This window comes from Corvus kubaryi, unplaced genomic scaffold (assembly GCF_017639235.1).
Source record: "Corvus kubaryi isolate FWS band 111438036 unplaced genomic scaffold, C.kubaryi_AGA036_p1.0 37353, whole genome shotgun sequence".
In the NCBI taxonomy this organism is placed as follows: Eukaryota; Metazoa; Chordata; class Aves; order Passeriformes; family Corvidae; genus Corvus; species Corvus kubaryi.
The window spans coordinates 3,319,462-3,331,486 of record NW_024581115.1 but is presented as its reverse complement, the minus strand read 5'-3'; the positions used below and the strand labels follow the sequence as shown (position 1 = coordinate 3,331,486).

The 12,025-nt window shown below is 47.5% G+C and overlaps 1 protein-coding gene across 1 annotated transcript; it reads right to left on the bottom strand.

The window, feature by feature from the left end:
* Positions 1-1,122: 1,122 nt before the first annotated feature.
* Positions 1,123-12,019, bottom strand: NUP85 (nucleoporin 85). Its single transcript, XM_042032513.1, has 19 exons — positions 11,970-12,019; positions 11,786-11,879; positions 11,517-11,679; positions 11,107-11,177; positions 10,729-10,772; positions 9,918-9,987; positions 8,910-9,031; positions 8,452-8,586; positions 8,011-8,133; positions 7,560-7,691; positions 7,094-7,200; positions 6,735-6,818; positions 6,497-6,562; positions 5,871-6,022; positions 5,671-5,788; positions 4,278-4,378; positions 2,530-2,681; positions 1,893-1,979; positions 1,123-1,304 (listed from the first exon to the last, which is right to left on the bottom strand). Exons 1-19 carry the CDS (start codon positions 12,000-12,002, stop codon positions 1,203-1,205), a joined length of 1,956 nt encoding a protein of 651 aa, XP_041888447.1. The 5' UTR covers positions 12,003-12,019; the 3' UTR covers positions 1,123-1,202.
* Between the last annotated feature and the right edge of the window lie 6 nt (positions 12,020-12,025).

The following is a 12,025-nucleotide window of genomic DNA, read 5'->3' as shown; positions in this document are numbered from 1 at the left end:
AGGCCGGGCCGGGCCACGGCCATCCTGGAGCCGATGGACCTGTTCCAGCCATGGAACGCCCCCCCCCACTGCCTTGCCGTGGGCAGCCGGAGCGGCTCGGCTCTCCCCCCTCTCCACTTCGATAAGAAAAATTCAACATTCCAGCTGCAAAGCTGCAAGGCCGAGGTGAGATTAACCCTTTTATTGCTATGAAGAGCTGAAAACCTGAGGGAAGAGAGAGAGGAGATGCTTAAAGCTGAAATTCTGTTGTGAAGCTATGATATATCAGAGTATCCTGTTGTAATTTCATGAAGATATGGGGGGTGGAGTGTTCAACTCGTGAGCAAAAGCACCTGCGCTGAGATAGGCAGATGCTGACGCAGCTGTAATTTCATGAGAAGTTTGGACAGGGAGAGATGAACCAGATGAGGACTTTTGCTCCAAACGGGAAAGGAGAAAACCTCAGTCCGTAGAGATGAACCAGATGAGGACTTTTGCTCCAAATGGGAAAGGAGAAAACCTCAGTTCCTAGAGATGCTCCCAGAGATAGTCCTAACGATGAAGATGATGAAGACCCTTTGCTCCCAGGGAAGGAGAAGGGCCTCTGTTTTTGTTTCTGAACGGCTCAACCTTAAAATTGTACCCCAGAAAACTTCAAGAGTGGACCCTCGAAAGCAGTTGCGGGAAAAGCTGCAAGTCGGGGGAAAGGACTCACACGCAGGCAGAGAGACTCCTCTTCCTAAATGGACTGAACAATATTTGGAAGTGGGTGGCTGTCTCGTTGTGATAATGTTTTCATAGCATGAGCAAGAAGAGACTTCTCTTTCTAAATGGACTGAACAAGGTTATTATGGAAGTGGTAAACAGACTGAACATCTTAAGGGTTGTCTTTTCACATTGTCAGTGGGAGAAGGGAGGAAGGTGGGGGGAGGAGGAGAGTTCTGAAGGTGGTATAATTTTTTTCCTTCTTCTTTTAGGTCTGTTAATAAACTTCTTTATATTCTTCCAAGTTTGGTGCCTGTTTTGCATTTCTCCTAATTCTTATCTCACAGCAGATAAACAGTAATGAGTATTTTGGACCAAACCACTACAACATCTATGTAAAGTTGTTTATGGAAGACAAGAACAAATGACCAAGCAATCTGCAAAACAAAACATTTAATCTTAGAAAAAGTCAGTTTATGTACAGCAAGCCCCAGAGGAAGAGGAACACCCTGCAGTCTTCAAGACCCTTCCACAGTGCCTTCTTTGACAATGACTCGTGCGAGGTTCCGTGCGAGAGCAAGTCTCAGCATTTCCACTTTGGTTGTCTCAACATCATCATCCTGGAAGGGAGCACAGCCTGGGTTAGGGGACTGCACACAGCAGTGAGCTGGTGACAGGGTCTGTCTCTGGGTGTTGAAAGTAAAGATGCAGGTCAGTAAGAGGTAATTAATTACCTGTTACAGGGACCTCCTGAGAAGAGCAAAAGCTACATTTCCTACTTAATAGCTCAACCCAAGGCAGCATTGCCAAGCCTTTTCATTCCCTGGATGCTGCAGGGCTTTGCGTGTGCAGCAAACAGTTCCCTGTTCTGTGCCTGGAATGCTCAAGAGCCAGAGCTGCTGGATGGCAACAGCTAAGCTCTTCATTGCCCATGTAATGTGCAATTATTTATCTTGGAAAAGCATCATGGTCCAGTGCAAACCATCAGAACATGAGGAGTAGGAGCACTCCTGCACTGGGTTTGTGAATACTTCAGTCTCTTGTTGATGCTTCATTTGGCTGCCCTGAACCCCCTGTGCCAGTCTCTGTGATTTGGGCTGTCCCTCTCTTAAGCCCTCACTAGGAATGTAAATGCAGAGCTTCCCTCCCTGACCCTTCCCATGGCCCCTCTCGATTCATTATCCAGTTGTCCTCAGAACTGGGGCTACCTGGAATTTCTGCTGATCTGGATTCCCTGCTGTCAGGTCTTCCAGGCATCGCATCAACTCATAAGTCTGCTCTGCTGAAAATATGACCTGTGGAAATCAAAGTATTTACTGAAAAACATCAAGTTGAAGGACATCACACAGGCTGAGAAGATAATGCAGTTGAAGAGAATGCTTTTACACTCCTACAGATCCATTCTGACCCTTCAAATCACAGGATCCAAGGATAATTCAGGCTGGATGTGACTTTGGGAGGTCTGCAGGAGGTGCCACCTCCTGCACCAAGCAGGGTCAGCTATGAGGTCAGAGTGGCTGCTCTGGGTCTGTAATTGCTGAATTGTCCTTGTCGTGATGGATCTTAATGGAAAAACTCTGCTTAGAAGAAGGAAGCACCGGAACAATCTTCAAGCCAAGTACCCAAAGGAGCTGGATGCAGTGTGTGCTTAAATTACCAGTGCAGATGAGTTCCACTTCTGTTGTAAAAGCAGAGAACCGAGGTCCCTGAGTGTTCCCACTGCTGGGACACTTGGAGCTGCCATGGACAGGTCCTGGCAGGAGCAGGAAGGGGATCACTCCTACTTTGAGCTCCCTTTTCAGGAAAAAAGAAGAGGCCCCCTGGGGGGTGTGAGCAGGACCTCACCTCCTTCTGTTCCAGCAGCGGCAGCGCGTCCGTGAGCAGCGTCATCCAGAAGGAGCAGGGGGCGATGTGAGCTGTCATCAGCGTCAGCAGCAGCCGCGCCGCCTCCGGGAACCGCTTCTCCCCGTACAGCCGGTGGAACTCCCGGTACTTCCCTGCCACGGGGGGAGGGAGCGAGGCATCAGGGGCTGCTGGGCCCTGGGAGATCCCTCTGCTCCCACAAAGCACGTGGCAGAACCACCCCCAACCAAAATGAGCCCAAAGCAGCCCAGTCTGGGGAATTGGGAATCTGGTGCATGAAGGAAAGTGAGAGCAGAGCCTCCTGAAAGGGCAGCCAAACCCTGCTGCTGTTCTGGGTGAGCTTCAGGGTTTCCATGAGCCTGGTCAGTGGCTGCTGCTGCCTCATGCTGAGTGTCTGCAGGGGAGCAATGCCCCAGTGGCTTAGAGAGCAGAAAGAATGTCTTCTTTCAGGTCACAGAGTATCAGGAGGTCTGAAAGGCTGCACTGTCTTCCTGGTTGTTCAAATGGAAACGGGGATCTTTGTTAATAGGGAAAGTTCTGCTTTTGCTAAGCATTAGTGAGATCAATATCCAGCATGAGAGAAGTGGCTGAGGATGGAAGTGGGGTTCATTCTGTATCCACTAAACTGTCACAATACGGGAAGTTAATGATTCCCATTCAGATTCACCTTGACTAATGCTTGAGCTCAAGGCAGAGACATGGGAAAGTTGTCCAGCAAAAGTACACCTGATGTTCTAAAAAGCCCAAAAGAAAAACAGGCAGAAATATTTTCAGGCCTTTTAGGATTGTTTATAAAGAGCAGCAAGGGAAATGGCTTCTCTGAGGCTGACAGCATCACTAGATGATGCTAGGCATGCAGAGTTGAGGGATTACCAATTTGGTAAGTCATGTTCAGCTTCTAGACCTAACTCAGGATAAGCTTTAATGAAGGAAATTCAGCTCCAGTTTTGCAAGCTGGACCAAGGGGAAACAGATAAAACTCATGCTCATCCCTCCCTTGTAATGGTGGCATCAGGTAGAGAGGAGTCAGTCCAATGCTGACAGCTATTCCAAATTCCTATCAGATTCTGGCCCCTGAAATGGAGCTTCCTAACTCACAGCATCAGACAAAGGGATATTTTATCTCGATTTCCTGTTTTGGTCCATGAATCAAAGGCCTCAGAGCAGCTGCAGGCAGAGGGGCAGGTTACCACAGCCTGCCTTGTGCCAGGCAGAAGGAAGCTGTGGTACCTGAAGGAAATGAGCTGGAGGCCCTCAGTGTCTCTTGGCACAAGTGCTCAGTGAGAGGGCAGGGAGGGCTCTTGTTCCAGTGAGCCTGACTGGCACACTGAACCCACACACTGGAGACTTTGGAGAACTTGGTAAAACTATAACACGGTCAACATAACTTAAAGCAGTGGATTACTCTTCCAATGAACCCCCTAAGGCAGCATTGGTTAGTATTCCAGAGCCTGTTGACGCAGTGATACAGTCTGGAAAAAGCAAGGAAGGGGAAGTTCAGGAAGAGTGTCAGGATTTGAGCCTGTCCTGCTCAGAGTAGAGCAGGTACCTGGTGTGAGGGCAGTGGTAAATACCACCCCTGGTACAAGCTGCATCCCAAACCACATTCACCATTTGCTTTCCCCTCATCACTAAACCAGGAGATAGCCAGATGGAAGAAAGCATAAATCCAAGTAATTCCATGGAGTTCTCCATAACAGACCAGTATGGACACTGTAGGCAGCTCTCACCGAGGAATGTGAGCCGGTCACTGAGCAGCATGGACGGACCCAGATTGTCAATGAGGTCCAGGTCAGAGAAACACCCCCTTTCACAATAGTCCTTAAGGAATCTGGGGAGAAAGTTAAGGAAAAGCTTAGAGAGAAGGACATCATCCACATCCAGTCTGTACCTCCTCATCCCTTCCCAGAAAACTTGACTGTACAGCTCAGTTCCATCTTGATCGACCTCCCCGAGGGTTTCAGAAGTTGTCAAACATTCCCTGGAAGTGGCCAAGGAAGTGGTGTAAAGTACATTTAACAGACACTTCATTGATTCTTCACATTCTGTGGTAGTTGAGATCTATTCTTTAAAATGAGTAAGTGAAGGAAGGCAGGCAGGAAGCTGAGGCTGGTGGATGCATAAGTAACACTCCCAGATCGTAACAAAAGCTCTGTTTTTCTGCTGTGTAAAAAAGTTGATAAGCAGCAGGAACAAAAACAATGCTAAAAGCTTTTCATCTGTTTTGTTACAGCCTCCATTACGCTGCTTTCTGCAGAGCTGCTTCCTGTGATGGTTTTTTTTCATCCTTCTGTTGAAGGAAATGTAACGATTCCCACTCCCTCAAATAAACGCAAAAACCCCCCAAAACCTCAGACCAGCCATCTCTTACCTCTCCTTTTTCCACTGCTGAAGACAGTGTTGCCTGGCCACCTACCCAGAGTGTAATTTCAAAATTATACTCTAACTATGCAGAGATTGGTCTCTGCCTATTTCCAATTAGCAAAACCCACACAACATGGATTGTTACAGATTAAAAAGCATAAAGAGTTGCCAGAGCTTTTGTTGAGGCCTGAGCCAAGTGCCAGCATTCTCCTCACTTTGATAACAACCCTCCCACCCCAGAAAAGGTCAGGAATTTTGAGAGTCTCATGCAAAGCCAGGGACATGATAAAACCACTCCTTGATGCTAATTTTTAGTAGAAATGGCGGCTTAAGTGACTGCCGCTGACTTGTTTGGAGGTTGTGAACTTGATTATAAATAATCTGCTGAATAAAGCACAGGTGAGGATTATCCTCCACCCAAATCAGCCCCCTGGGTCACTGTCCAGCCCATCAAACAGCTGTCACAGCAAGTGAAGGGCAGAAAACAGAAGTTGTTAAAAGAAATGTTTATCCAAGCAAGGTCTAAGGGGGTTGGACTCTCAGATAAAGCTGTTCTGTCTCTAGATGTCAGGAAGGAAAACAACACAGAGAAGGCACAGCTGGGGGTACTGCAGGGGAGAGCACCCGAGGGTGTTGTTTTCTGGTCCAGAAGAAGGTGCCTGGCCCCACCTGCAGCAGTGGGAGCTTTCCTAGCCCTTGGCACAGCAGCCACCTTTCCCCTGTCCCCCCCCAGCCTGGGAGCTGCTGGCTCAGCCTCACCGGTCCGAGATGAGGGTGGCAAAGGCCGCGTCCTTGGCCCGGATGCTCCAGGACAGGGCAGAGCCCAGGCGGTTGTTCCGCAGCGCCTTCATAGCCATGATCTTACAGATGCTGCGCACTTGGGGGGAAAGGAGGGGAAGAATTAGTGTCAGAAGGTTCAGCTGGATCACTGCAAAACAGTGAGACTGAAAATGCACCACCTTGTTCGTGCATCTGCCTCTGCTCACAGATCCTCAGCACCTTGAGGGCCTTCTGCTCCGTGCTGAGCGGGATGCGCTCGATGTGCAGCTCCAGGTACACTCGGCCGTACTCCGGGCAGTGGTCGAAGTAATCCACCCCCAGCTGCCACAGGCTGAGAGAGGGGAGAAATCACCACCATTCCAACCCTAGAAATCTTCAATGAGCACAACAGTAAAGCCCCAAGGAGAATCTGAGCCTGCATTAATAACTGTTAGCTCTGATTAACTCTGTATTCAGTCCTGAAATGGCTTTTCCTTTCTACCCCATGCCAGCTCCCTGTAACATAACTTTGGAATGCCACAACTTTGGAATACGTGCAGCTCGTAAGAGCTTCAGTGCAAGGCACTCTGCACAGTGGCAGGAGTGGCTGTGCCCAGGTCATGACGTGTGAAGGGCTCTAACAGCTTTTGTCTCCATTCAGGAAGGGAAATGTGCCCATCTTGTACAATCCCTTAGGGACACCTCTGCTGAAATTCTAACAGTGGCTGCTCTAAGTTTTGCCCTTTTACTTCATGAACATGCAGTTATTTGTTTTGGGTGCCTCAGTGTTAGTCTGTCCTATGAGTAATAAAACAAAAATTGGTACCTGTGATGGGAGAAGAGTCCTGAGGCGTACTCCAGCAGGAGGAATTCCCGCATATTTGAACCAAAACTGGGGGGGAAAGAGAGCAAATATCCAGATATTATTATTTGCATCTCACTGGAAGAACCTGCTGACTTTATTTCACAAGTGCTTTCAATTTCTGCAGCATGTTTTCTTTTGTTTCTTTTTCCTCTGGGCTATCTCAATCAGCTTTATTCAAATAAAGTAAATAAATACTTACTAGAGATTGTGAGACTGCAGGAGTTTGCAGTGATCCAACAGGTCAGTCAGATGAGCCACAAACCACCAGTTGCTCAGGACAATGCTGTGTTTGAAGCAAAAGAAAAAACTAAGCCTACCACTGCCAAGGACTATGTCAGGTTTTCCACAGGCCTTTCTTACCAATACACAGCTCTGTTACAGTGCAAGGTCTGGCTGCAATGTCCCAGACCTAATGGAATACTTTTAGTTGCTGCCAGCTTCACATATTTTTGCTAAATTCCTTGCAAGGATGACCAAGGCTCTGTATCCATACCCCCCGCCCCAAATACACAGAAGCAATCCTGTAGAACTAGAGAATCAAAAACCTTAAAACTCAACCTGCATTCCTTGATCACTTGATGCATCTCAAATTCAAAGGCTGCCATTAAAATCATGTCTAGAGGCTCAGGGCTGCTCTCTCCACCCAGGAACAGGTCCATACTAGACTGTGGAATGAGATGACAAGACATGATAAATGCAGAAGCAAGACATTTGTTTGGATGTAGCAGTTATTTTATGCGAAATAACAGGTCATGGAGGCTGAACACATTAACAAAATGGAATTTTCCTTATTTTAGCATAAGGGAACTGAGAAAACAATTTGCAGGAACAAGACTGGCAACATTAAGACACTGAAAAGTGGGTCTTCAATAATTATTTGTCAACTTTATCAGTCTCCCAGTCCTTTTACAAACTCCAGACAACATCTTACAGGGATGTAGTTGCTGTAAGATTTTTCCTTTCAGTGCAGTAACCCTTGTGTGCTTGCAACAGTAGAGAATATAAGAATAATTGTATTTCCTACCTGTGCATAGAACCGCAGCTCCAGCGGCTTCACCGTTGGGTGGGAATACAGGAGCCGGGTGACCAGGAAGTGATACCATGTGGTCATGAGCTCCTTCTTCTCCAGAATGGCATCCTCATCTCCCAGCAGGATCTAATGGGACAAAAACACAGCAGGAATGATGCAGAGTAAGCAATGGACACAGCTGCACTCCAGCTCTCCAGAGGCATTACTCCTGTTCTGCAAAGGTGAGGATTTAATCAAAATTACATAATGAAGATCCTTCTCACAGCCCAGTTTCCAAATCAGCCTTAGGGCCTTGGACAGGGAGAGAAACCCATGTGCCCAGGCTGGCAAACAGAGGATAGGAGACATACTAAAGTTACTTATGGCTACACTGGGTTCCTGAAATCCACAATGACGGATTCAATACTTTAGTCCAAAGTTTCCTTTGTTCCCAGCAAAAACACACCTTGCAGATGGACTCCATGTGGGGATTGGAAGCAAAAGTTCCATCCTGTAGATACCGCTGACACTCCTCGTGCCAGTGCTGCCACTTCAGCTCCAGCTCTGTCAGTGTCTGGGTGTTGCCAAGCTGAACAGAGGGAATAAAGGAAGACAGGGAATAAAGGAAACACCGAGTCAAATCACACCAGGTTCTGGGGCCAAACTCACAGTAACTCACTGATAAAAAGCTAAACATGAGGCTGCCTGTCATCTTTCTAGGTTGATTTGTCACCTAACATGCTTGTATCTGAACTGTTGCGTCTTCGGGCAATTCAAGAACACAAATATTGTTACTGTAAAGGAGTAAGACTGAGATGTTCTAAAGGGGAACAAATTGTTACACAAGGGGACACAAGACAGTGGATTTTCCCAACAAACTGCATGAAAAAACACACTTTGTACATACACTGGGCACAGGCATCTTCTTCATCAAGTCATCCAAGATTTTGTACATGTTCATGGATGTGGGATTGGCACTGGCTTCCTTGGAGAGCAGGTGCCGTGCTTCGTCCATCCGGCCTTGGAGCACAAAGACATCCACCTGCAAAAACCCCCTGTCCATGAGCTCCATGCTGGGCAAGGCTATGGAACACCCAGGAAAGGAATCAAAGGGGAATTTCAACCTCTGATTCAGGCAAGGGAAGTGGAATTAAAATGTTTACACTGTAGGCACTGCTAATTCAAATAACAGTGTAAGGCTTGATCTCTATGGGTCATGAAGGATGATGACGGGAATGAGAATGGCTTCATCCTAAAGCCTACACAGGCAGACAGCAATGAAGTGTAGAGTCCAGCAGGGAAGAGGAAAGAAAGCCCAGACATGAATTCCCTTTGTTTAAGAACCTTCCAGGTGGTGATACTCACCACGTTCCAGAAGAGCTTGTGTTTGGATGGACTCTCGCTGCTCAGAACTTCCCGGACCATGCTGTCCACGTCACACACGTGGAGCCGCACCCAGTCCAGCAGGCGCAGCAGGAGGGGCCCAGCTGTGCAGACAAGATTTCCCTCTGTCAGCTCCCACGTGTTTGTTCCCAAACTGCTCTCACACACTTTGTAACAGTCTGACATCACACAATGAGATTTACTGACTGGATTTTCTACCTGCCACCCCCAAATTACAGAGTTCCTTAAGCAGAGAGGCCCTGGGAGCACCCAGCCTCTGACAGATTTTCCTGTGGCAACACGGTCCAGTAGAAAACCCAAACTTGAAGAAATAAGAAGTGAGTGATTCAGATCATAAATCTTGCAATGCCAAGAGACAAACAGAATATTTCTGTTTATTTTAGCATCATTTCATTATTACTAACTGAATATGAGGAAGAAATCTGGCACTAGGTGATTACTTTAGATTAAGTAACCTATAACTTGTGAATCTCTCCTGAATTCTGGGACTGTGTAAGTAGCACACTGGTTTGCATAATCTGATTTCCTTCAAAAATTATTTACTACTTTAAAATGCCAATGTAAACAGACTGACTTCAAAAATGGCAACCTAAAGTAAAAGGAGTTGTATCACAGCTGTGTAAATGTCAGCTGGCATCGACACATTTGATGCTCAAAGACATGTTTAAGCTTGTAAGTAAAAGAGATTGGCAACAACTTTTGATATCCCTCTTCTTCATAACCTTTCTGACAAAGAAACAATTTAAATCAGTGAGGGAGAAAAATAGAAGGCAAATTGAGTAGTTTGACATAATTCAATATAAAGAAGGCAATTAACTGAGGCAGAAAGGGTATTAAAAGACTTATTGACACTCTGCATATCTCTAAGACATTAAACTATGGCATAGTGAGTATGATATACATTTTAAACAAATAAATATGCAAAGAAGAAACCCTTCAGTCTTTACACCAGGATAGTTCACAGCTCACCTGCAGCTGCTTCAACAAACAGAATCTCACACAGGTTCCAGATCAGCTCCATCGCAGAGAGAATGGAAACCTGAAGGAAAGCAGGGCCAAGTTTCAGAGCTAGTCATTATTCCAGTTGGGTTTTTTAACCACACAAAGGCATCTGCTGTCCACAGCAATCAGTTTTTACAGAGAAATATCATACTGACAATTCAGAGATAAAAATTAAAAGACACAGGCCACAATTTCACACTTTTATCAGAAAACACTGACACTATGTACTGAAATGCAGCAATAATCTCTCACCAGTGAGCTATCTAACTGGTCTTATTTTCAGCCTTTCTGCACTTTTAAGACTCAATACAAACTTTAAAGGAAGAAAGGCCAGTGAAGCAACATCACTGCAGCTGATAGGACAAAACTGGTGTGAGCACTCTGCTCTTCCCAGAACACTCCCATGGATCTGACAGCTCACTATGAACACCCAGAGGTTGCTACGAGGCTCAGAGGCAGCTGATTGGAATCTGAGTGTTTGAGAGGTGAAACACCACACAGGCAAGTCTGAAACTTTTCTTGTCAGCTTTGGGATGACAAGAAAACATCACATCTACAACGGCAAATATGTTTAAGACATGGCAGTGAATTGAAGTGTTAGGCATCTTTACTGTTTTAGAAATACAGGAATTAGCTATTTATTTCCATTTATTCTTGGTCATGAACTGCATCTCATATATAAGGCAGAGTTAAATGTGAAGCACCTCATGCCACAATGGTGGCCTGGTGAATTCACCAGCCAGTTATCCACGCTCACCCTGACACGACTGCAGATTACCTGAGTGCTGTACTGGCCTTGCAGGGCAGGGTCCCGGGTCGAAACTGAGGGAAAAACAAGGAAAGTCAAAGAGCAACATATTTACCTTTGACAGTCCCTTCTGAGCTTTGAGAGCTTTCCATATATCTGCCACATGAGATACAAAAAGGCTGCAAGTCCCCAGAAAATCAGTTACAATACAGTAGGAAGAAACAGTCTCTGACCAGATTTACAAACCAACTTGGAAATCTCCAGCATGGAAATGGAGTCTTGTTAATTACTGAAACCTACACATGCTATTGTACGGTAGTTGCAATAAGTTACCATTAAAATACTACTTTCATAATTGCAACTGGTGTTTCCTTTTCCTGCAGTAACAGAACGAACAAACAAACTTACCAGCTGCCTGGTGCATGTCCTCCATGCAGGCCCTTATCACTGACCGGTAGTTTTTACTCACTTGAACCAATCTGCCAAACACAGAAAAACTTTGGTTGGAGTGAGCTGTTAAGAGTGTTACTGTTATGCTCCCTAAATCCTTACAAGTTTCTCTGCAGCAGCAACTCGCAGTACCTGGGTGGATCCAGCTGGAATCAGTGAGACTGTGCCACACTCTACCAGCGTGATTATTGGAAGGATCCGAGCCTTGCTTTGTAAGATCCCCGCAAAATGGTCACTCTATCTGCCCCACTGCTGATTCCAGAGCTGGTCAAAGCAGTCTGGCCAGCGGCACTTGCCTCATCAGCCCTTGGCGTTGACCCGGCTGGAGAAGGGGCAGCGGGTGCCTCCCACCCACCCCATCCACTCACTGCGCCTTCCGCGACTTCCCCGCCAGCTCCTCCTCGCTCCGCTGCAGCCCCATGAAGATCCCGTGCGACTCGTTGAAGAGTTTCCGCAGCGTCTGGATGTAAATGTCCTGATCCCTGCGGACCACGAAGACGCGGGAGGAGCTCGACGCTCCTTCCCCGGTACCTGCAATAGAGCCCGTCAGCACCCGGGCAGCAGTGCCCGCCCCTGCCCTCACCCCGGAACCGGGACGGGCACGGAGACCGGGACAGGCCCCGGGAGCGGGACCCACCTGCGCGGCCGAAGAGGGTCTCGCACACCAGCACCTCCGCGGGGCCCCAGGCGAAGCAAAGCTGCCGGGCCGATGGGTCCGCGCCCGGCACCACCTGTGGGAGGACAGTGTCCATTAGCGGCGCCCCGGCCCCGCACCGCTCATGTCCCCGCACCGCCCGCGGTCCCGCCCGCCCGTCCCGCACCACGAGCGGCGGCTCCGTGTCCAACTCGTCCATGGCGGCGGCCGCGCTGCTCCCGC

Excerpts from the sequence above, each read along its gene's own strand:
- NUP85 (XM_042032513.1), bottom strand. The coding sequence starts at position 12,002 with ATGGACGAGTTGGACACGGAGCCGCCGCTCGTG. Across the intron at positions 11,880-11,969 it reads ACACGGAGCCGCCGCTCGTG|GTGGTGCCGGGCGCGGACCC; the intron begins GTGCGGGACGGG and ends GTCCTCCCACAG. Across the intron at positions 2,682-4,277 it reads TGACCGGCTCACATTCCTCG|GGAAGTACCGGGAGTTCCAC; the intron begins GTGAGAGCTGCC and ends CCCCCGTGGCAG.